The 25,604-nt window shown below is 40.4% G+C and overlaps 1 protein-coding gene across 1 annotated transcript; it reads right to left on the reverse strand.

Annotated features, from left to right (window-relative positions):
• Positions 1-7,140: 7,140 nt before the first annotated feature.
• PCDH8 (protocadherin 8) lies at positions 7,141-12,542 on the reverse strand. Its single transcript, XM_031958452.1, has 3 exons — positions 9,691-12,542; positions 9,321-9,528; positions 7,141-8,099 (listed from the first exon to the last, which is right to left on the reverse strand). Exons 1-3 carry the CDS (start codon positions 12,322-12,324, stop codon positions 7,726-7,728), a joined length of 3,216 nt encoding a protein of 1,071 aa, XP_031814312.1. The 5' UTR covers positions 12,325-12,542; the 3' UTR covers positions 7,141-7,725.
• Positions 12,543-25,604: the final 13,062 nt, after the last annotated feature.

A 25,604-nucleotide genomic window follows, 5' to 3' on the forward strand; every position in this document is an offset into this window, starting at 1 on the left:
TGTTAGAGAGGCTATGGTAAGAACACCTCCTTTTTCTCTAGATGGCCAGAGATTCAGCAACTTTTATTACTAAGAAATGTGTTTTCTCTCTCCTGGAACCATGTGGATGACAGGATATGCAACCATCACATGTCTCTTTTAGGCTTGTGTCAAAGCAACCAGTGGCAAAGAATTTGGGGTCTTAGGACCATATACTGCTTCACCACTACTTCCCACTGCTGCTATTTCCTGGGTTAAGAAACTGCAGTCTCTGAGGATGAGGGCAGGGATGGTTGATTGATATATGAGGGACTTTGCCGATTTACAAGGGCCTCTCAGGACCAATGATTACTCTTGGGTTTCTGGTCTGTGATCTGTATTGATTTCTTTCTAAATTTCCATTAAAAAAGTATAACCTGTGGCTGAGCCATTTACCATCCCTTCCTCCTCTTAACCTCACCCCCAAAGAATCTGGACTCTTTTGGATCAACTCCTTGATTACAAGGAAAAAGTTTTTCTTTCTTGGGTTTCTTGCCTTTTACATAGATTAATTCAGGAAAATTGTCCAAAATTCAGGAAAAATTTTCAAAATAAAATTTAAGCATAGTCATGTTTATGATGGCCCAAAGGTAAGCACAGGATCTTCAAATCCTGCATAATTATTCAAAATACAATATGGGTCTTGTATATGATATAATCTTTATTTCACTCCATAGATGATGATTAAGATGCTAAAAACTCACTGGAATCAACAAACAAATACAGATACACAAAGCGCTCAAATATCCCATGTGGTCCCTTTACTTTCAAAAGTTCACCAAACTTGGGATTAGTGTTGGAGAAATTTTCTGCCATTCCAATGACTTCCTCTTTTCCATGGAGTCAGTCCTACCAAATTCTCCTGAGACTAGCTGCAGTTTAGATCTCCCCAGAAAAGTCAGCATGTTTTGGACTTTGTTAAACAAAGAAAACCCTTCTCTTTGGATTTGCATTGTCTGAATAATTCATTGAATTACTCTTGAAGTAAGACGCTTCAGAAGAACCATGTGGACTTTCCTTTTATACTACAAAGAGCATGCTGTGTTAGAAACTATCTCTTGAAGGTCAAATTGAAATCTCAAATTCTGGAGCTCATCAACCTGATGTTTTTAAGAAGGCAAATCTAAAGGCTGATACTGCCAAAGAAATTTCCCTTTTTCTTCTAGAAAACTAATTCAAAGATCTTGCTTTCCAAGGAATTAAAAATCCTTTCTTTTCTACCTAGGAGAAATTGTTTTGAAATCTTCTCTCAAGCTATATTAGCAAACACATGATCTCACAGTGACCATGTGTTTGTTCTCTTAAGTTGCTGTTAACTGGTTTTTTTTGGAGGGGTATGTGTGTGTGTGTGTGTGTGTGTGTGTGCATGTTCCTTTCCCCATTCTTTAATTCAGAAAAGGAGAGGGAAGTTCCCAAGGACTGAATCCCAGAGATTGAGAATAACTTGCTTTTATATGCCATACAAGAAGTGAAGGATCTTCAATCAGCCTGCTGCTAGGAGATCCTCCATTGGGCTTGCCACATTGTTCAAAGGCCAAATGTACACTTGTCAAAAAGACTATTTTGTGGAGAACTCACACAGGGCAAGTGCTCACAAGGTGATCAGAAAAAGCCATACCAGGGCACTCTTAAAGTCTCTCAAGAATTTTAGAGTTGGTTATATGACATAGAAGACACTGGCACAGGACCACCAGCATGTCATGCCCAAATTAGAGAAGGTGCTGTGCTCTATGAGCAAAACAGAATTGAATTAGCTCAGGAGAAATTCAAGATGTGTAAAGTTAGAGAATCCATTCCAAATGTATAGAAGAACTATTGTTGTCTGACCTGTGGCAGAGCATTCTGAGCTTCTATTAGACTAATCAGCCATAGTTGGACACACTAACTCGACTTTAATATAGTGATATCATTTTGGACTTCTTCAAAGGACAACAATCAAAAGGTACTATTTTCCCATCAGTTGCCTTCAAACAACGGCACATTAATATTCTGTAATTCCATCAGTTTGATTAAGAAACTCTTCAATTCTAGACTAACAATGAATCACATCCTAAAATCTGATCAGATTTGGGGAACTCTTTAATTTGATGAGGGATTTCCTTGATCCACTACCTATTCCTTACAAGGAAAATGGTAAGGAATCAGGAAATATTTCGCATTGAGTCTATAGGGAAACAACTAAATCTGCTGTGACTGAATGAAAGATTTTAGTCAACTATTCTTAAGTCATGAAGACCTACTCTTAATTGGTATGTGTGGTTCTTCTGGATTCACCAAAATTCATGGAGTTGTGCAGACTGCAGCAAACCTGACAGGTTGAATTTCTTTCCATCACTTTTGATTCTGCTGCTTCTGTGTAGATGTGTCCTTAATAAAATGCAGCAACTGGGAGAGAATGAATCCTTTGCCAGATTTGTAGATAGTTCTAGCCGTTTGTGCTTGACTTTTTGTTGGTTGGCAAATAGAATTTTCCTTCTTCCTCTCTCAGTTACTAGAAGTCCTGCAATTTGAAATTTTAAAGCTTATTTCTTAAAAGCACCTTCCTTTCCTCCCACTTTTAATGACAATTTCCCCACTACTTTAAAGAAAGGCTTGAGATTTGGTGGGTAAATGGTGGCTTTTAAAAACAATCGAGTTTCTATATCTATGGGTTTGTTCAATTTGTATGAGACTGTGAGACTGTCACTGATCCCATGGCACCTTGTCTCCTTTCATAAGGAGAGGTTAATAACTATAGTACTGAGTTATTATAGAGAGAATATTGAAAAAGGATAGGGTATTTGCAAAGACCTAGGGAATTCTAAGTTACAGAGCTCTGTAGAGATTCCAAGCATTGTATTATTTTGATAGTGTTTGCTTCCAGACCTTTCAGTAGTTCAAATTACCCTTGTGGTAGTGAATGTAGTATCATGTGAACATGTTTGTTCTTTCAAAATGAGTTTTTAAAAAACGATCAAAGCTTGTATTTGCCAAGTAAAATTAGCTGAGGATCCTACTAAAAATAACTGGGCCAAAAAGGATGACAACTAACTCATCCTGACTATAAAATAGCATTTTTCTCTTTTTAAAATATTGGTATTTGGAGAAATGTATCCTGTTTTCATTCTATTTTAGAGTGCACTTTCCAATATCTATTGCAACCACTTACATTTTAATTTTCTTAAGTGGTTTCCTTGATGGATATTTTATTATAGGAAGTATAGGACAGTCTTGCCATCAGGGTGGGCCCTAGACAAAATTGTGGAGTAGATAAATTTTGTCCCTTTCTCACTGGTGACATATTTTATTCTCCTTAGACCTCTGACCAGTCCTGAAAACTAGGTTTGTTTATGTTATACTTTGATTTCTTAGAGGTGGGATATTTAACTTTTTCTGACTTTCCATGACTGTGTTATATGTTTCAGACTTCTAATTTCCTTGCCTCTCATTCAAAACTTTTTTTTGGTTCTGTTCCCTCAGGGTTCTATTTCTGTTCTCTTCAAGGACTAATCTAATAAGCGACTTCATGCTAGTGTCTATAACAGATAAGGATTTAATATGTTATTCCTCTTGGAAAACATGTTCAAGGGATTTTTTTCAAGGAATCTTAGATATAATAACATTAGGGTAAGACTTTTGGGTATTTTAGGCTCTTTGGCTTCTAGACGGGAGAAGCATTTTTGTACAAGGGTACACTTGGGACCTCTCAAATTGTGATAGGTTGTCAACTGCCTGTGCTGTTTTTGAATAATAATCTATCTGTTAGACATATAAAAGGGTGATGGGCATGGGCACAGTCTTGTGACTGTACTGAAAGATCTTCCATTCCAAGTGATAAGACTTAAGGGTTCAGAGGTTGGAGAAATCCTGAGAGCAAACTCAAAAGCACAGTATTAGGGACTCACCCATAATAATTCTGTTATTGTAATATTTAAGCAAGAAATATTAGGAATACTTTTAGAGATCTTTATGGCTCCATAAGATATTGCATTTACATATGATAACTACTTCATTCATTTATTCATTCAGTCTTTTGTACTCTACTTTTGCCTATGAAGAAAGCAGCTGCTTCTTTTCTTCATAGGTAAAAATAGAGAAGGGGAAAGGAACAAATATTTAAGCTCACTATGTGCTAAACACAGCTTCTCAACTTATCCTCACAATAACTATGTGAGATAGGGGATATTATTATTCTTTTTTATAGTTGAGGAAACTGAGGTATATAGAGGTTAAGTGACTTATCCAGAGTCACATGTAGTTTTGAGACTTGGTTGAATTCAATCTTTAATCCAGTCTTGCTACCTAGTCTGACAAGGAACTTTATAAAGTTTTAGTAAGATGTTCTAAATCTTTATCTGCCTCTATTGCTTTTAGCTCCTTCAGATGTGCTAGTATAGTATATTTAAAGCAAGAAATTTATCTTCTTTTCTCTTGAGGTCCAAATACCTTTTATTGATACACTTCATTCGATTTTCTTCATTGTACCTTCTTACTTCCTAGAATGCCTGCTGTCTTCACTAGGTAAAACATGAATACGAAAAACAAATTCTTAACTCACTATTGTGCACTACTTCATTCCTTCACAATAACATATACTGTCTCTTATTCTTTCTTATGTGGCTGGGCTATAGCTTAATGCCTTCTCAGATCTTTGATTTAACTTCTTTCTCATAATCTTCCTTCCTCCCTTCAGCTACCCTACTCGAATACCTTTAAAGAATTCCTTATAATCGTTCCTTACCTCCTTCCTTCCTTCCTTCTTTCCCTTCCTCCCTTCCTTGCCCTCATCTTCCTTCCCTTTTCCTTCCTCCTTCCTTCCTCCTCTCCTTCTTCCTCACTTCCTTCCTTCTTCCTTCTTCCTTCCTTCCTTCCTTCCTTCTTCCCCTCCTTCCCTCCTCCTTCCCTATTCCTTCCTCCTTCCTTCCTTCCTTCCTTCCTTCTTCCTTTCTTCCTCTTCCTCCTTCCTTCCTCCTTCCTTCCCTCCTTCCTTCCTTCCTTCCTTCCTTCCTCCTTCCCTTCCTTCCTCCCTCCCTTCCTTCCTCTCCTTCCCCCTTCCTTCCTTCTCCTCTCCTTCCTTCCCCTCCTTCCTTCCTTCCTTCCTTCCTCCTTCTTCCTTCCTTCCCTCCTCCTTCCTTCCTTCCTTCCTTCCTTCCTTCCTTGCTTCCTTCCTTCCTCCTCCTTCCTTCTCCTCCTTCCTTCCTTCCTTCTCCTTCCTCCTCCCTCCCTTCTTTCCTTCCTTCCTTCCTTCCTTCCTTCCTTCCTTCCTTCCTTCCTTCCTTCCTTCCTTCTCCTTCCTTCCTTCCCTCCCTTCTTCCTTCCCTTCCTTCCTTCCTTCCTTCCTTCCTTCCTTCCTTCCTTCCTTCCTTCCTTCCTTCCTCCCTTCCTTCCTCCTTCCTCCCTCCCTCCCTCCCTTCTTTCCTTCTTCCTTCCTTCCTTCCTTCCTTCCTTCCTTCCTTCTCTTCCTTCTTCTTCCTTCCTCACTCCCCTTCTCCTCCTTCTTCTCTTCCTTCTTCCTTCCTTCCTTCCTTCTTCCTTCCTTCCTTCCTTTCTCCCTTCCTTCCTTCCTTCCTCCTTTCCTTCCTTCCTTCTTCCTTCCTTCCTTCCTCTTCCTTCCTTCCTTCCTTCTTCCTTCCTTCCTTCTTCCTTCCTTCCTTCCTTCCTTCCTTCCCTTCCTTCTTTCCTTCCTTCCTTCCTTCCCTTCCTTCCTCCTTCCTTCCTTCCTTCCTTCCTTCCTTCCTTCCTTCCTTCCTTTTCTTTCTTTCTTTCTTTCTTTCTTTCTTTCTTTCTTTCTTTCTTTCTTTCTTTCTTTCTTTCTTTCTTTCTTTCCTAGATATATACTTTCCCATATTGGAAGATGTTAGAGCACAATTTAAGTACATTCATGCCTAGCTCTACTTTTTTTTAAAAATAGGAGCTTCTACTATCTTTAGTAGGCATTCTGAACCTGAATCACCAAGACCTATTACCAGGGAAGAAAAGGAACCAGTCTCAAAGGAATGAATTTTAAACTTAAAGCTTATCCTATCCCTTAATTTGGAAAATGTAGGTTCTCTCTTTAGCTGCTAGGCCATGTTACAATTTTAGAATCTAGTTGGAACTTCCATTAGACGGTTTATTTAAAGACAAGCAAGGCTCTGTCTATCTAGTGCAAAGTTTAGTTACCTGCAGCTGATCTGTCTAAATTTGGTGAGTAGCCAAGAGCTCTTGTGTGCCTATGCTTTCTCTAGGCTCAGGAGAAGCCACCTTTACATATGATTTCTAGGAAGCTCCAAGTGCTAGTTTCTATTTATTATACTGCTACTAGTCATAACTAATGATAAATTAGCATTTTATAAGGTCCTCAATAATAATATCTCACTAAATGCAAATAAATGCAAAAAAACAATTTTGTTTTTTGGGGTGTGTATGTATTCTCACTTATTTGTTCCTTTCAAGTGTTCAAGGAAGATAAGCAAATGTTATATAGGACAAAGACATGAATCTTTCTCCAACATTTAGAAATCATTGATTAGAAAAGGAATAGTACAATTTCTAGGGAAAATTCAGGTTTCTTCTTTTAGTCATATCTTCTGAGTAGTTTTTCTTCTCCAGACCAACTTCTCTACCTTTAACATAGGGATTTTATAAAGTGCCTGGCATAAATGAATATGTATAAATATGTATATAATATATGTATACATGTATATATACATATCTACATATATCTGTATGTGTGTATATACATATACATATGTATTTATTCATATTAAAACAATAGTTTTTTTATTCTAGGAAGAAGATGCTTTAATTTTCAAAATCTGACTGTGGAAAGATTGACATTAATCTCAAAAAAATAATCTGTGCTTGAAAAAAAGACTTGTATATTTCTCTATGTTATTTATGAATACCAAAATACAGGAAACTGGGAGACAGTATGGTATTTTTGAAAGAGTGTTGAATCTGGAGCCAAAAGAATCTAGGTTAAAATCTTGAATCTGCTATTTACTACTTGTATGCCTTTGAGGAGGTGACTTACCTGCTCTAGACCTCAGTTTGCTCAACATAAAATGAGGGGATTGGACTAGACTTTTGGGGCCCTTTACATTTGAAGAATTTAACTTAGAACCATGAACTTAAACTCAAATTCAAAAGAAAGTCCTTAAACACATGACAAATCCTTTATTAGTGTGCTTATAAGTGACACGGTTTACAGAAAACCAAATGTAATTAAATAACATTGAACTTGAAATCTACCACAGACTCAAGATATACAAGTCACAGTTGGCAAGGCAAACTTCACAAACACTAGGCTGTTTAAGGTGAAAGATAAAAGTTCTAGTAAGTGATTCTAACATATTGAGATTTTTGTGTCTTACAGACAGTTCCTTTGGCAATAACTTCCAGTTTTAGCTTTTATTATATAAAAATAGAACAAAATTTCATTATGTACAAACATTACATTACACAATGTACAGGTTAAAAACACTAAGAAAATGACAAGCTGCAAGGGAACTAAAATCTAAAGCATGGTAAAAAAAAATTAAATACTGCACATTTCATAAAAATTACATTAACTACATTTTTTTTTTGTTTGCAAATACCAAACAGTACTGACGTGATTGGAAATATTTTCCAACAACTTCATTTTAAGGCACATCTTGCATATTTATATATACAACACTGAAACCAGCCAATAACTTAGGGGCTTTTGGAGTGACCTGTATATGTGTGAATACATGCAGTGTGGGGTTAAACATTGTCATTGGTCCCTGACTGAGGGGGCAGGTACCTAGCAGGAGGGGGTTGGTAGAGGGGTACTCCAATTTCTTGCAGGTCTGGGAGTCTCCCTGGGCGGGGTGGGGAAAGCAAAGTGATTGTCCTGTCATAGTCTCTGTGCAATACTTTTTCATAGACACTCTGTAACCCTACTGTCTTAGGTAGCTGAGCCTGGTAATAGTTGTCCCGTCGAAGAGGATCCCTAGGCAGGGAGGTACTCTTACAGAAGGTTGATAGCTGAGCTGATGGATGAGGGGAAGGGTGAGCATTGGTTCGACCACAGGATGGGCTCCAGCATCGGTCTGAGTGGCCTAGGATCTTACACTCAGCGGTACAAGCCCATAATCCTAGAGAAAAAAAAAAACAAAAACAAAAAAAGAAAATATGAAGATTATAGTTATACATACACACCTATATTTCTTCACTCCTACACACTATCAAAGAAATATTATTTAAGCAGACTTGATCATATGACTACCCTATTCAAATCACTACAGTGACTCCTTTTGCTTCTAGGATCAAATGTAAATTTCTTTGTTTATATCTTCAAATCTTAAGATGGATCTCCATCTCTTTTCAGACTAATTAAATATACACACTTTCCACTCTGTTCTTCACTTAGCTACACCCTCTTCTATCTCTGTCCCTTTACAACGGCATTCCACCCCCTCCTTTCCTGGAATATATTTCCTCCTCTCTTCCTTTAAGATCATAACTCAGGCACTATTTTGTACATGAAGCAGATTTCCCTGATCTCCACCTCCTTCCCCCAACCAATTGCTGGTGTCCTGCCCCGAATATATTATATTTAATGTCTTTGTATATATTTGCATTTGTTTATTTCATATCTTTCTGCATGTAGTTTTACACTTATTTATTGTAAGTCTCATTAGAATGTCTTCCTTCCTTTTTTTTTTTTTTTTTTTTCCGGTAGTTCTATCCCACCAAATAGTGCCTGGACCATAGTAGGCACTTAAAAATACTTGCTGATTCATTTATTTCTTGAGTATATTTAAAATGTGACTTGAAACATTTTGAGAGTGATTAAAGATATTTTCATTAAATAACAATATTATGAATCTCTCCTGTACCTTTCAAAGGGAGCTTTAAAACTAGAGGCCATCAATAGATTTTCCCCAGTTGTTAGAGAAATCTATGCTGAGAGACTAACCATAATCTTCCTACTAAAAGAATGACTAATTAATTTTTGAATACCTCCTTTCAAAAATTAATTTTAAGATGATAATTTGTGGTCAAGACACGTAGGGAATGCAAGAGTATCATATTTGTAGTCATAAGGCTTGGGTTCAAATCCTAGCTCGGCAACTTCCTGTGTGACCTGTGAAAATCACCTCATCCCCTGTAAATTGAAGGAATTGGCCCAAATTGCCTTTGAATGTACATCTCTAATGGTTTTTCTCTCAGCTCTCAAGCTATGATCCAACGAATACTTTCTTTTAAGAAAAAGGAGGAAAAGAAAGGAAAAAAGAAGAGGTTTAAAAAAGAAAAACACCCAGTATGAGTTTTGAGAAGCCCCCTGTGGCAACGAAAATCATACGGAATCTTACCACTCTGCATGTGGTTGATGAGATCCTTTTTCAGGGCGTCTCCACTGATGTCAGAATCGCTGTCATTGAAATCACTATCGCCCTTGCCACTATCTTTGCCGCTGAATTTCTCGGCTTCCCGACCAGATATAGTATTGAAAGAGTGACCTTTCCAAATGGCCACAGGAGGCGCCGGTTCCTTTCCATAACCAGGGGAGTTGTTGTAGGGCTAGAGGGGGGAAAAAGGGTCGAAAGGGTTTAGAAAGAAATGAAAAGATTCAGGCATTTCTTAACAGCTACAGCCACCCCATTCCTACCTCCTTTTACCACCTCTCCTCTCCCCAATCCTCCCTCACCAGAAGCCTTACAGGCAAGTACCCGAATGCCTAACCTCAGCATGTGCGCCCCGGAGCCGCTTCTGTCCTTCGTAATGACAGGCATTTTCCCTGGCCCCGCCGCCGCCCTCGGTCCCTGGAACTTCAGTGGCAGCGACCACAGTCTGGGAGCTTTCCGCTGTGGAGCCTCCGAAGGGCGCTTTGTTGCTGCTGCTGCCCGTGGGGAAAGCAAGCACGTCGAACATGTTGGGCCGAGAGTTGGGTCCGAGACTTCGGTCCTCCGGGGAGCTCGGGGACGAAGGTCCCCCGCTGGCACTGCCAGGCCTCTCCTCCCTGCGCGGCCCACCCTTGCGCACTTCCTTTTTGCGGCGGTTACAGGTGGTGGCGATGGTGATGATGGCAGCCAGCAGGAGTGTGCAGCTCCCCGCCAACACAATGATCACGATAAGCGGGGTGTCCCATTGCATTGACCCCGTGCCACCGAGTCTGGATCCTGGGGGACGGGAGCGCTCGGGGCCTCCAGCTGCTGCTGGCAGGGACGACCCAGTCCCACCTCCCGCCGTCACCACGAAGCTAACAGTGGCGGTGGTGGAAAGGGGAGGGTGACCAGAGTCCGATACTGTTAACAGACCCCGGAACACGCGGCCCGGAGGGTCCTGGGACAGATCCCCAGTGAGCACTATCTCCCCTGACCGGCGGCTTATGGAGAAAGCCTCTCGTGGTTCCTGTTGCAACAGGGAGAAGGTCAGCTCTCCGTTGGGCCCCTCGTCGGCGTCCCGGGCCTGCACGCGCGCCACAGCAGTGTCTCGGGCTGTGCGCCCCGGCACAGCGACTTCCAGGGAGCCATTGGCCGGCGTGGGATGAACAAGGACTGGTGCGTGGTCGTTCTGGTCCAGAACCCTCACTTGCACTAGCGCGGTGCTGGAGAGCTGCGGGGAGCCGCCGTCACTGGCCTGGATACGCACGTCCAGCTGGCGCAACACCTCGTAGTCGAAGCTCCTCAGCGCGTAGATAGCCCCTGTGGAGGGATCCACTGACACATAAGTGGACACGGCCTCCCCACCCCGACCCACTTCGGCCTCTAATAACCGATAGGTCACCTTGCCGTTGCGGCCCAGGTCCGGGTCTCGGGCTGCTACGGTGGCTAGGTAAGCGCCCGGGGGATTATTCTCTCGCACGGACACCTCATAGACAGGGCGGGAGAAGAGCGGAGCGTTGTCGTTCTCGTCTCCCACGCGCACCGTGTAGGGCCTCACAGTGCGCAGCGGAGGGGAGCCGCGGTCCTCGGCCACCAGGGTCAGGTTGTACTCGGAGATGCGCTCGCGGTCCAGGGGCGCCGCCGTCACCACCAGGTAGCTGCCCGCGTAGGCCGGCTGCAGTCGGAAGTGCTCGTGTCCATAGAGGGCGCATCGCACCTGCCCATTAGCTCCCGAGTCCCTGTCCGAGGTGCTGACCAGTGCCACGAGGCTCTCTCGCGCCGCCCCCTCCGGGATAATCGAGGCTACCCCAGACTCCGATCCTCCGGGCCCAGCAGAGGAGGCCGAGGCTGGGGCTGCGAAGGAGGCAGCCGTGTGTGAGCCAGGGGGGTCGTGCACCGCGGCCGTGGCCACCGCCAGAGGGGTGATGGAGATGTCTGGCGCGTTGTCATTCACGTCGCGGATGCGCACAATGACCTTGCAGGTGGCAGAGCGGGGCCCTGGGCCTCTATCTTGAGCCCTCACGTCCAATTCGTAGGTCTCCTTCCGCTCATAATCCACAGGTCCAGCTAGAGTGAGGCGGCCTGAGCGCGGGTCCAAGCGGAAGAGGCGCCGAGCCTCGGGTGGGGTCCGGCTACCAAAGGAGAACACTACATCCCCGTTGGGCCCCTCGTCCGGGTCTGCGGCGTCTAGGTCGAGTAGCAGGGAGCCCACGGGCGCGTCCTCCGCCAGCTCCACCTCGGTGACAGCGCCCTGCGGGAAGGCTGGGCTGTGGTCATTGGCATCCAGCACCCTAACGCTGAGGGCTGCTGTGGCCGAGCGGGGAGGGCGTCCCCCGTCCTGGGCCACCAGCTCTAGGCTGTAGGTAGCTTGGCTCTCACGGTCCAGTTCCTGCAGTAGCACCAGGTCGGCGCATTTAGCGCCGTCCGCCCGCGTCTGCAGCTCCACACGGAAGGGGCTGTGTGGCTCGGCCAGGCGCAGGCTCTGGAGGGCGTTGGAACCCACATCCTCGTCCACCGCTACCTCTAAGGGGATGCGGGTGCCCACGGCCGCACTCTCTGACACTTCCACGGGGATCTGGGAGCGGGGGAAGCGGGGCGAGTGGTCATTGATGTCTCTCACCTCCACCTCCACGTGCACCAGCCGGAACTGTTCCTGGGAGAAGCTGACCACGTCGAAAGCCAGGATACACTGTGGGGACTGCCGGCAAAGCTGCTCTCGGTCAATACCGTTCTCCCCGACGGTCAGCTGTCCGTCAGCTTCTCTCACCCGAATCAGAGAGCTGTTGAACTGCTTCATCAGACGGAAGCTCATTTCTCCGGAGGCTTTCATATGCATGTCTTCAGCCAATGTACCTATAACTGTCCCTGGGACATCCTCTTCAAAAGTGCTATATCTCACTGTTTTGCCCAGAGTTAGTGAGATTAGCGAGCAAAGGCAGAAAAACTGCAAAGAAAAAAGGCAGGGGCTGCCCCCTTGCCTGACAGGAGTCATGCCACCTGCTCCGATTTGCTTTTTTGAAAGGCTAGGGGCAAGTCTTCTTGCAGTCACTATATATTTTTATTTCTCAATTTAAAGCCTTTCGCTCGTCAGGCTCCGCGAACATGCTTTGCTCGAATTCTCTTACGAAATGGAGCGTGCGGTCTGCAGCCTGAGTCCTTCTAGCTCTAGAGATGCCCACGGACCCTCCCTCCCGCCCCGCTCCTGCTTCTCCGCCTTCAGAGCCGAGCTGCAAGATCTTGCCTTTAGTAGACGCGGATATGCAAATCGTCTGAGCTTTACAGCCAATGACAAGCGTCCCTTTCACACTGTTCTCCTGAATGCCTCTCAGAAAATCCCTTTAATGTGGAAAGGCTTAGAGAGGAAAACAAGAAAGGAAAATTAGGGAATCTTTTCTTTGTTTTCTTTAACTCTTTTTCAAAAAATTTTTTGAGAGCAATCCGCGGATGAGTTGGCACTGGGAGCGTGGAGTAAAATAAGCTGAGTGTTTTGTTAATTGTGCCACTCAAGCACCCTGCTGCTGAACAGGTGCCTTGAGTGCAAGATCTGGAGATCACTACTACCTAATCTTGGTTTCTTTCCCCCCTAACTCTGGTTTGTATTTACCACAGTTCTTACATATGCATACACCCACCGACCTCTCCCAATATTTACTTTCCCTGGCTTTTGAGGTATTGGTTTCTTTCTTCTTCTCGTCAATAGTGATCTGATTAGCCCCTCCCACTTAATAGGGAATCGGAAGGATAACTGGAAATTGATTTTATTCACATTTGAGTTCCTAATTGTGCTTTACTCACGTGAAATCTAGCGATCAGAGAAGTGATTTGTCTTTCAAAAAAATATTCCTGGGATATTTTAGTATTCATGTCACTGTCCAAATGGCTTTCTTTAAGCCGTGGGCTCTAGCAGGCAAGGGAGGGGGGAAAGGTCCAAATAGGATTTAGCATAAGCTTGTGGATATTTGGAAAGGTTTCAAAGATCAGACTGTATCAAAGGCTTATGAAGCTCTCGTTAGCCGTAGAAATATAATAGCATGGCAGGCTATCCCATTTGAGGCACCAATGTCTGTATTATTTCAGTATGAGAAGGGAAAGGGAAAGAAAGTTGAACAGTTTCCACAGCAGAGTTGGACTAAGTTGAATATAATGAGCAAACGCCACATGTATCCATTATGTGTCTCTATTCATTCCCAATCACTGCCATAACTCTTTGACTAAACGATGATGGGCGCTGAATCACACACAATGCCCAGCTCCTATTAAAGTACATTTAGAGACCTATCCCTCCTGATGCCCTGTTACGCCTAGTTAGAGGATTTTCTTTTTGTCCTAATAGGGCCTCTCTGGGAAGCAACATTAGTCTCGTTTCAGAAGAACAAAATAACAGCGTGAGGTTGAAACCTGGCACGAACCTTGGGGGACTAAACCATCTGCCTACAAAAGTAAGAAGACAGAGCAGAGTGAATCATTAAGTTTTACTGCTCCTTGATCCAGAGGGATACAGTAACATTACTAACATATGAAATACATTGGATACTTTTCCTTTTTTTTTCCTTGAAAAAGTTCCTGATGTTCAGGGTGACTGGACTGAAGGTGACTATAGCCTGATTACAAACACATCCCTCTAGAGGCAATCAAAAAAAAAAATAAACAAAGGAAAGGGAGAACAAGCATAGGACTCACGAACTTGTTACGTAGATTCTACTGAATAGCTGATATTCTGAAATAGCTAACTAATAATCCTTGATTTTTATAAAGAATCTGAATGGCTTGAATGTCTGAATGACTTTCCCAGGTTTTCATAATTGTATTTACTTAGATGTTGCCCCCATAAGTAGCCTATAGAGGGAGAGGGGAGAGAGAACAGTATGGTAATTATCTACATTCGAATAAACTGGAAAAGTCCCATAATTAGAGAAAAAGAGAACCTCATAAAGTATAAGTTGCTTAACTTTTCTTTGGTGCCCTGAGGCCTACCTACCCCTTCTCATCTTCCTTTTTGCTAAAAAAAAAAAAAAATGAGGCAAGTTATCTTCAGTACTGGAAAATTGGGACACAGTGGAATATATCCAAAACTTCAGGGCAATTAGGTGACTTCTTTCCATGAACGCCACTCCTTGTGGTTATTTTCCACCTTTCCCCACAATTGCCTAGTAACATCTATCTCTCCATTAGGAAGGAATCCTATGTGCAGGCAAAGTAATTTTGCCTTTCTTTCAACCCTCTTTAGGTTCTGGAGAGAAACTTTCACTAATCCAGTTCCTACCCTAGACACCCACTACGTTTCCACAACCCACCCTTCCCCCTTTCTCGAAAGCCACCGACTACTATCAGTTCAGAACTCAACCCCTGCGGACAGCGAATTTGTTGCCAGAGGTGACAAGGAAAATGTCAGGCACCTAGAGAGCTTTACTGCCAAGAGAAGTCGAGGAAGATGTGAACTGAATGCTCCGTGCCAAAATCTTATCTGTCATTGAATCGCGGAAAGGTGACTCCAGCTGCTACCCTGAGTATTAACATCTGCCCAAATCTCAGCTGGTAGCGGCATGAATTCTTTTGAGCGATAAGCAACATTTCTAGTTGCTCAGTTCTCCTCTCGGAAAACCTCCCCACGTTGTCAGTGTGTGTCCACGGGTTTTGGATGGGAAACAACCTATTACACCAACCTATTACATCCTAAACATAAAAGACCCGGGGGAAATTGCGTATCGCTGTTTATTTTTGTGTTCTTTCTCTACCTTAGAGAATTGGAACATCCTGTTCCAAAGTCAAGCTACTTTCTCTTTGGGAGTCATGGGTCTCAGGGCTTGGGTTACGCAGTTTTAAAGACTGGATGCGTTTGATTTGCTTATGAGGCGGAAGGTCAGGCTGACAATGAGAGAGAAAGGGAAAGAGATAAAGAAGGGCTGATAGATGAAGGAGGGAAGAGCTTGAGGGAAAGAGACGAGGAAGGAAATAATAAATGTAGGTAGCGGGCTTCCTCTTTCATTTTCTACCCTGTCAGGTCTTTCATCGCTATGGAAGCAGCAGCCACCGGAGCAGTGCCAAGAAGCCCCCTCCCACCTCTCCCACCCCCAGCCCAGGTCTGTAATGAGTGCTTAAGATCCCTTTTAAAAGTAATTACCACGAGAGGTGTGATGGCACGCGAGCGAAGTGAGCTCGGGTGCCTGCGGATTGCCAGTATTCTCCAGCCCTGCCGGCTGTAGCAGTCAGATTATGGAAATGGGATTTAAAATAGCGCATCAGCGCCCAGATCAAATCCCCGAAGAGGAAGGAGCAGGGTTAAAAAAAAAAAAAAAAAGTTCGCCCGGCGTTGATCTGGCTCTACAAAAGCTGCTCAAATCGCCTTGTTATCATACCAAAAGGCTTGGGCAGCCTCAAAGGAGCCCCTTTCTCTTTATCTTAGCAACTTAGCAGACAACTGTCTGTGCAATCATGAGAACAAACATGGCCCACAATGGTTGGCATTTTCTCGGAATGCAAATGTTGTGGGCTCAGAAAAGCTGGATTTCTCTGACTCAGCCTAATACCAGCATTGTGAAACTCGCGTGCAGACAGCGAGATTGACATGGGTGTCACGTGATGGATTAGATCTATAGGAAAGTTTTCAAAGACTCGACAATGGGTGGCTCAGCTTGATCTGATATCTCCCACAGTTTAGAGGGGGAAAGAATCAGGATATATTCTCATATGTAATAGGATTATCTTTTCCATTTCAAGTTCTATACAGCATGTAATTTATTTTTAATTAGGATTAGATCTACCAGGAAAGAGAAACTAGGCTACTGGAAAGTGCAATTCTAAGGATGGATGGAGAAAGAAGGGTTATTTTTTAACCTTTTAACTTTTTAGAGCTCAGGACCATGTTTTCCCCTCACACACTCTCTTCATGGAATAAACCTCCCAGAGAAGTTTGTATCAAATGTTCAGTGAAGCAGAGATCAGAAGGTGCTTTTCAGATGCATCCAATTCATTTTTTGTAGGGGAAGCATATTTTGCAGAATTGCCCTTACGGGTCGAAGATACTGGGCTTTGCTTGAGTTAGATTTGCAAAAGTTGAACTCTTGTCTTTTCCATAGTCTGGATTCTCACTAGTGGGTTCTTTTTTTTTTTTTTTTTTTTTTTTTGATTACGCCAAAAATGTACTTTTAAAAAATTTTGTCAATACTGGCACAGTCATTCCTAAATGTAAAATCTGACACTAAATAATTTTAAAAGGAGGATCTTGATTCCTACAATTTTAAATCAGTTTCTAGAAAGTAGGGAATGTGTTTGGGCATTAGGATTTTCACTACTGTGAAAATGTATTCTTTTAACTCAGTTGATGAACTTTATCATGTGTCAACTTCCTCTATTTCCAGAGGAACAAAAATCCTTTATTATTTCTAGGCCTTAGTCCCAGGCTCTCCCTCCCACTAAATTCTGAATCTATCTCACAAAACTAGTCAGGATTTCCCCCTCAACTTTCCTTTTAAATATTAATCATACAGAATTATACAACCTGATGCTTGGACAGGAAATCATATAATCAAACCTATTATTTGATGAGATGTATACATCTCAGATGAGAAATATGTCATAAAAGTGAAAACTGAATGTTCAATATTCCTCAAAAGGATGTTCACTACTATTTACTCAAATCTTTAGTACTTCATGTGAAATGCTGTAATGGAATAATGCATTTTGGATAATTACCATTTTCCATGTCTGTTTGTCTCAGTAACATCTGTGCTCTGAATCTGCTTCCTGGCAAAAAGTCTAATCCCATTTATAGAAGTAAACATGGTGATAGGAGCATGGATTATGAAGTCTATATTATTGTTCTCAGGCCTTTGCAAAATATATTAGTAGTCTTCTCCACCTGGCTGCAACCAAATATTGACAGGAAGGAAATTCCAATTACTTTTTCATCAATTTCTGTAGAGGATATATGCCGTAGTCTAAGTTAGATAGAGTAGAATTAGAAATTTTTTGTTTTAGATTCAGGAGTCAGGTTCTGATTTTTAGGAAACAGAACATTCAGCCTTCAAAGAAAGACAACTTAAAGGAAATATAAAAAAAAAGTATTATATTGTCATAGACCACTGTTTGTCAACCCCAGGTAAAACTTAAATCAAGTTCATTGAAGAAAATGTCCAAAAAGGTCTTTTGGAATGACTCAGAGAGGGATTTCAGTGCATCTGAGCAGCATAATTCTGGGGCCTGTATGTGGCCAGGGAACAGTGAATCCCAAGGAGCATTCAGATGAATGTTCACTGTTGCTGCCCCAATGCCTAGGCCAGTAGAGGGAACCAAGGTGCCTAAACAAGGGGGAAGGTAATCCTAATAGGGTTGGATCTTTCTACCTCATCCTGAAGTCCTGGATGAGTACTGTGATGGCTCCTGTAGGAGGAATAGGAGAAGAAGGGTCCCCAGAGCCTCTTGATAGTTCTCATTTTCTTGGACTTCCTCTTCAGCTTTTTACACTGTGGCCACCCATTAATGGGCATTCTATCCTTTGAATTTTTGACAGTTTATTCTTTTGGCTCTTCTTTTTTTGTAGGGATAGCCATTGTCTCTTCAGTAGTCAAAACTACAGAAGAATCAGAAAAGAAAGTTATCACCACTAACATCCTCAGTACTGTCAAATCGTTCAACAGATAATATTTTATCAAAGAAAACAGCACTAAAGAAGACGTATAACCATCTGTCTCACCACTGCACCCAAAGGAGGATTGGGCTTTTTTGTCTGAATTGTAGCTTCTTCTGTTAGAATGTGAACTCCTTAAAAGCAAGGACTGTCTTAATTTTCTCTTTGCAACCCCAATATTTTTCACAGTGCTTTCTATACAATTAGCAAATAATAAATGCTTTTTCATTCATTCATTTTTCCCATCTCCTTGATTTCTCCTCCTTTGAAGAAGGAAGAAGTGTTTCCTTCTACCTAATACTTAGTAAATAAGGGCATCTCCTAAAACTATATTCTTGATTTTTCTCTGTCTATTCTCCCTCTTGGTTTGTGTAATAATACTAGCATCTTCAAAGTGCTTTACAAAGATGATTTAATTTGATTTCCACAATAACTCTATGAAGTAGGTACTACAATGTTCACATTTTGCAGAAAGGGAACCTGAGGCTCAGGGATGTTAAGAGACCTGATTGGCTACAGTTTCTTAGTTAAAAAGAGACAGAATTCAAACTCACATCTTCCTGACTCAAAAATTAAGCCCTCTATTAACTAGGCTCTCTACAAATGAATGTGACGTTTGTATCATCATACCTGTTATTCACAAATCTGTATTTTGAGTTCAGATCTCTTATTTGATTTCCGAGCTTTATTTTTCTAATTGTTAGTTGAACATCATCACCTTTGTGCCTTGTTCCCTCATACTCAGTATGTATAAAATTGAATTTTAATTTTGCCTTTAAATTTTGTTCCTCCTCTTTGCTTCTTTATCTGTGTTTGGCACCATCTTTCTTTTAGCTAGTTACTAAGGCTTGAAACCTAAGAATGATATTTAATTTCTTCCTTTCCTCCTCATCCATCAACAGTAAGTCAGATGACAAGTTCTGTTGATTTCATGTATTTGATATTTCTCTCATCTGTCCCCTCCTTTTCATTCTTATTGAAATTGCCTAAGTCCAGCTTTTATTACCTTTTTGTTTAGACCAGTGGTGTCAAATTCAAATAGAAATGGAGGGCTACTAAATTATATATATATATATATATATATATATATATATATATATATAAAGCCCTCTACTGAGTACACACTGACTTAATTTTTAAAATACAGCTCTATATTTTATTTTTATTTATTTTATTCAATATTTAGGAATTTCATTTTAATTTGGTTAAGGCCATATTTGGGAGTGATATGGGTCTCACAAAACCCTTTTGCACTATGCCTAACACCTGGCCCACACTAGAATTAATCTTCTAATTAACCTTTGAGCCTCCAAGCTTTTTCACACTTCAATATAGTCTTTACTCCACTGGCAGATAATATTCATAATGCACAAGTGTAATTACTTTTTTCTCCAGATTTCTGATTCTTATCGTGAAAAATACAAACTCTTTGGTAATCAAGACCCACTAGAGTATGGTGCTAGTCTTTTCCCAAATGATCAGATATCACTACCCTTCAGGCACTCTACATTCTAGCAAGATTAGACTATTCACTGTTCCTTTATCTCATTTTGCCCTTTTTATACATCTGTGCTCTGGGCCATGATCTTCCCTAAACCTGGAATGATCTTTTCTATATTAAATTCAATTTAAAATGCATTTATTAAGCACCTACTATATTCTAGGTACTGTTCTAGGTGCTAGGATTATCAAGACAAAAAATAAAACAGTATGTTCCTTCAAGGAGCTTACATTCTACTTGGAGGAGGAAGGATAAAAATTATATGCATGCAATAAGTAAATAAAAATGTATACAGCATAAATACAAAATAATTTTAGAGGGCACCAACTACTGGGAAAATGGGAAAGGCCTGTTATAGGAAGTGACATTGATCATAGCCTTGAAGGGAGATAAGGCATTAACAAGTTCAGTATGGAAAAGGAGAAGGTACCATGGATGGGGAATAGTCAGTCCAAAGACCTGGAGATGGAGATAGGATGTTATCTGTAGGAAATGTCAAGTACTGTTGGCTAATTTCAATTACAGGACATAATGTATGTATTCTCAATCACTGAAATTCTTTTTTCCTTCAAGTCCTTCATATGTCATCTCTTTTGGGAAGCATCTCTTTCCATGATTTTCCCAGGTATAAGTTATCTTCTTCCCTCAACTTTTTTTGTTTGTGTCTCTCTCCAACATTTATCCTGCTATAATGGTGTTCTTTGCTCATCCTTCCTATTAGAATGTAAGGTTCTTAAAGACAAGGATTGTATCATTTCTTTTTTAATCCTAGCATCTAGCAAGTAAAATGACTTAACAAATTTTATTTTAGTGGATGTGGATCTCTTCCCACTTATGGTGATTGTCATGAGGGAAGAGGGAAATGAGAAATAGCTGCCTTCCATTCTTCACTAAGCACATGGAATGTTCTAAAACATTTGATGCTACAGAAGCCAACAGAGTGTTCAAGAAGAATGCTTCACTAGTGTCTGTGAGAATCAATATGTGATTCTCCACTTGTCCTTCCTGAAATTAGTACATATATTAGGAATAGTGGGAACTGAGAGATGAAGGAAGAGTGGTGAGGAAAGGACAGTAAAGGGGGAATGGTGATTTAAACTGCTTCTTAAAATGGATCACAATCTACTTTTGATATAGAAATGAATCTTGCCCAAGTGGTGACTGAGTTCAGGATCATAGGTCACTGACTCAGCTTAGTAGAATTTCATGTCTAGTGTTCTAAATAGATTTTATGACATCCAGAATCAGGATGGAGTACCATTGAATTTTAGAGCTGAAAAACTAAACTTAGAAGCAGGGATGTGCTAGAGCCAGCTCATATAGAATAGAGAATAAAGTGTTAAATTTTCAGTGTGAACATTTATATCTTAGGAATCAGCAAATGATTCAAACCAAGGCTTGGTTTATTGTTTTGTTGATTGTCTAGACTTAAAAAATGTTAATAATGCAGATCAGACTTAAAAGGGTGTCACATATGCATTTTTTCCCCACAGAGAGCCAGTTGTTAAACATTTGTCAGCATGCCTGTCCCCCCTTAGAAGACATCTGCTTTAAACTCATTTTATAAATAAAGAAGCCAAAGCCCAATAGTCAACCCTAGCATTGACAATAAATTGTTTTAAGAGCAATAGAATGCTATCATGCTTATAAATAGGTTGAATGAAAAGTGATTTGATTCTCCTTATGCATGAATACTTGGTACTGTACATTGTGGGCCTGGCTCTGGAGAAAATTTTAAAAATTTGATTGAAAGAAATTTAGAAGGTAATTTTCCATTAGCCCTAGTGAATGCTTGCATTTATGAGTAATTTTTTCCTCATATTAGGCAACATTTTCCACATCAACATTAATTAAGTACCTATGATGTGTCAGGCACTGTGGGAAGCACTGGGGTTACAAAAGAGGCCAAAAATTTCCCCTCATACCCTATTCTTCAATCTTAAGGAGCTACCAATGTAATGAAAGAGGAAAAAAAATGCAAACAACTATGTACAAACAAGATTTGTCTATACATACATATTTTACATATACATATTATATATGTACACACAAATATATATATATATATGTGTATGCGTATATTTATATTTCTCTATATGTATATATGTATACACACATCCACAATATATACAGGGTAAATTGGAAATTATCTCAGCGAGCCCTAAGATTAAGGAGACCTGGAAAAAAGATCTTGTAGATCCTGGGACATGTCTGGCTTTGTTGGAAGAATATGGTAAAAGAGAGAGGGGGAATCAATCTTTCTTCTAGGAAAAGGTAGTTGAAATGTACAAGTATTAAAAGATGGCATTGTCCAGTAAAATACTGTTCTCACTTTTGTCTCTGTATCCCTTCTTCTCAACATAATACATAGTAGGAACTTAATAAATATTTTTGGTATTTAATAAAATATATTTTTAAAATAAATGTTTATTGATGTGGACTTAATAGTAAATTTTTAGACTCAGGAAAAATTTAAGCAATTTTTCAATGTATCTTGTTGACTGCTCATCCCATTTGTTTGGAAGTCTGGAATCCTGCAATTTCTTCATGACTGTTGTTGACAAACAGAGCCAAAATTCCCTTATAGTTTAGGAAATTGAGGCAAATGATCATCTCTTTGAAGTTTTAAGTATGGAACAATGAAGAAATGTAAGGACTTCAAGGATTTAATTTGTTGCTCATGTTCTATGACAGCACTTTTTGGGATAAGGTGGTTCTTTATGGAAAACAAAGGTTATAGTAGTCCACGTGAATGATCAATGAAGAGGGATCATAATTTCCTGTCAAAACCATGTAATCAATTAAATCTTGTCCTTATACTAAGTAGTTAGATGATTTTAGTTGTTAAAAAATACAACAGATACACCTTTGTGAATGTAAAGTTTTATTATTAATAAAATACATAGCCCAGGAGAAATGGAGGTAGAAAGCTACAGTTTTTTCAAGGTAGGAGTAATTTTGTATGTAATTTACTAGCCTTTTTGTACAAAATCATTGTTCTCTAAGTTCAGAAAACTTTGATTTAGATCTTTCTCTGTATCTGATACTTTGCTTCTGCAAATGGTCACAGTTCACTTTTGATATGGAAATGAAGCCTACTCTGGCCTTTTGAGGCTAGGACCACAGGACACTGGCTCTGCCCAACGTAAGTGGAAGTCTGGTGTTATAAATTTCTTTATACACCTGAAAGCATTTTTAGATCATTGATCTCATTTATTCAAGAACAAGATGGAGTGAGGAATGATAAACTGTATGGAGATTGGCTACAACCTTGGGTGATTTTTTGTTTTTGTTTTTTTAGTTACAGATGCATGAGGAGAAATGAGCTAGTTGGATTAGTTGTAGCAATCTTCTGCACCCCTTTCATCCCTATTTTATATGCAGCTATTCCCAGGTAATTAAACAATTGTTTATGTGCCTTTCCCATGCATCTTGATCTGTGAAACTATCCAGGGAATTTAGATCCAATCTTCCTGATGCATTTTATTTTGAAGTCCATTGAGATGTCCCCATTGCCCAGCTCCAAAGGCTAAGTCTTAAGGAGTTTTTTCCCCCCTCTCTATGCCCATGTGTCTATGTGTACAGGGAGTTGTGGATATAAATAACCTTTCATCACATATTAGTCACATTGAAGCCAAAGCATAGCTTTTCATTCTTAGACAGAAGAATTGCCTATTTCTACTCTCACAATGCTTTATTTATTTTAGTAGGGAAAATAGAGAGTGGAGAATTGGAGGGTTATAATGGAAGGTAAGGATTAGCCTTGCCAATATTTAAATTATATGGGTATATGTATTTTTTTCCCATGGAAAAACAAAACTTCCTGAATCCCTGTTGATTCCCCTGGCTGTCCAAAGGGCAATGTGAATTACATGTTGTTACCCTAAGGAGCCTCTAGGCCCATTTAGAAAGTTTTTGAGTTGGTGAGGTGAGAGGTCTGGAATTGGGGAGATTAGGGGAGTGTGGCGGATCATTTGTATTGGAAGAAGAATGAAGATTGAATTCTCACTGCCCTGGCTCCAAGCTCTTTGCTTTGGTGTCCAGTGTGGGAACCTGAAATCAGGAAGAATAAACCTCTTCGTTCATTGAACTGCAAGCCCTCCCGGGCACAGCAGTTTGTAGGGCATCAATCTTGCTTTGCTTTGCCTCGAGGCCCTTGTATAGGAGACCCTTGGTCTCAGGGGACTGAGTAGAGGGTTAGATAGAAGGATCAGAGCCCCCACAGGGAAAAATAATGTGACAAGCTGTCAGGACACGGCGACTGGGTGACTCCTGTGAGCTCTGTGGCCAGGGGGCCCTGCCTGGCCCCATACCCTTCAGAGCTGAGAGCTGGGAGGAGGAACAATATAGGATGTGTGATGGATTACACACCTTTCCATCAAAACCCCAGTGAAATCTATTGCTGGACTTTTGGAAAAGGAGGAATGGAGCCTCTTTGCCGGGGAGTGGAATCATGTGAATTGATTTCCTAGAGAAAGAGGATTTGGAGGAATTTATCCTGGAGCAAAGTCCTTGATTCTATAGGACTAAAAAGGCCATTCACTGAAGTTACCTGTGGGGATAAACTTGTTCGACTGAATTCTGAAAAAAAATATTGCGTATTTTGTTAAAAGTTGTGTTTCCAGCTGTGATAACATATTCACCTGCAAAATGAATTTTGTTCTGTCATCACTGACCTTGGTGGTAGAGAGGTTGTACAGATCCAGATGGCTTACAGACAAATCTGAAGTCTTAGCATCTCAGGCAACTGAATTATAAACTTCATGAAGTCAGGAACCATATCTTATCTAAACTCTGCATTTCTTCCAGTGCCTAATATAGTGTTCCTAGTCAAAGTTTATTTGTTTACTTTTGGGATGTGATTTTGACTTGTGAGGCAATAGAATATAAACCCCTTTAGGGCAGCTACTGGTTTCATTTTTGCCTTTGTATTTCTAGAATCTTGCACAATGTTTGTCTCATAGTAGGTGTGTAATAAATGTTTTTTTCCAGTTGCATTGAATTGAGGTTTTGAACATATAATTTAATTTTTCTTTGCTGTAGAAAATGACAGTTGGAAAAAGCACTGCTCAAAGGCATATATGTCTTCAAATCCAAAGAAGGTCAGAAGTAAATTAGAAATGTGCTTATGTGATAAATTTCTTAACCTTGACTGATTAGCTAGGAAAGCTTCAGAAAGTAGAAGTCTGAGCAGTGATAATGGAATTGTTTGTCCTCGCCAGTGCTTGGGGACAACTTCCAAAGGACATTTTCATTAATCAAAATCTTACTGTTGATTTTTTAATGATCATCATTATCATAATTCTATACATATATACATTTAAATAACGTACATATTTATATTTGTGAAACCAGTTAAACAACTCCTATTATTTGGGGCAATATAGATGAAAAAAGATATCGTTGTGGCTATGTACAAGTTTATCATTTGAGACATCATGCACGTAGATAGGTGACAATAATGAAGGCAACTAAACAAATAATGAAGAGGAACATTAAATTAAATGTTCTCTAAATTAAATGCTCATTAAACAGAATTCTATATACCTTTGAACGTACATATTTATATTTGTGAAACCAGTTAAACAACTCCTATTATTTGGGGCAATATAGATGAAAAAAGATATCGTTGCGGCTATGTACAAGTTTATCATTTGAGACATCATGCACGTAGATAGGTGACAATAATGAAGGCAACTAAATAAATAATGAAGAGGGACATTAAATTAAATGTTCTCTAAATTAAATGCTCATTAAACAGAATTCTATATACCTTTGCTAGCTCTCTGCTGTTTGCAGGATAAAATATAAACTCGTCAGTGACATTTAAAGCTCTACAAAACCTAGATCCAATCTACCATTCTAGCTTCATTTAAAATTATTTCCATCCCATTCTCTTTATTTAATTGCTCTTCACCACCTACCTTTTTATCCCTCCTTCTCAGTAGTGGATCTTGTTTATAACTTTACCAAGAGAAAATTACATCATCTATGATCAACTTTCTCTTCTTTCCAGTTCCACAACTCAACTCTCCTCAACATCATTCCCAATTCTCTTTCGTTGCTCTAATAGTGAAGAAAGAGATGACCTTGTTGAGGCCAATTGTGTCTGTTCCCAGTCTTCTTCTAGAACTCTAAACATTCA

Source organism: Sarcophilus harrisii, chromosome 3, assembly GCF_902635505.1.
Source record: "Sarcophilus harrisii chromosome 3, mSarHar1.11, whole genome shotgun sequence".
Lineage (NCBI taxonomy): Eukaryota > Metazoa > Chordata > Mammalia > Dasyuromorphia > Dasyuridae > Sarcophilus > Sarcophilus harrisii.

Excerpts from the sequence above, each read along its gene's own strand:
- PCDH8 (XM_031958452.1), bottom strand. The coding sequence starts at position 12,324 with ATGACTCCTGTCAGGCAAGGGGGCAGCCCCTGCCTTTTTTCTTTGCAG. Across the intron at positions 9,529-9,690 it reads TCCGGGGCGCACATGCTGAG|CCCTACAACAACTCCCCTGG; the intron begins GTTAGGCATTCG and ends TCCCCCCTCTAG. Across the intron at positions 8,100-9,320 it reads CATCAACCACATGCAGAGTG|GATTATGGGCTTGTACCGCT; the intron begins GTAAGATTCCGT and ends TTTTTTCTCTAG.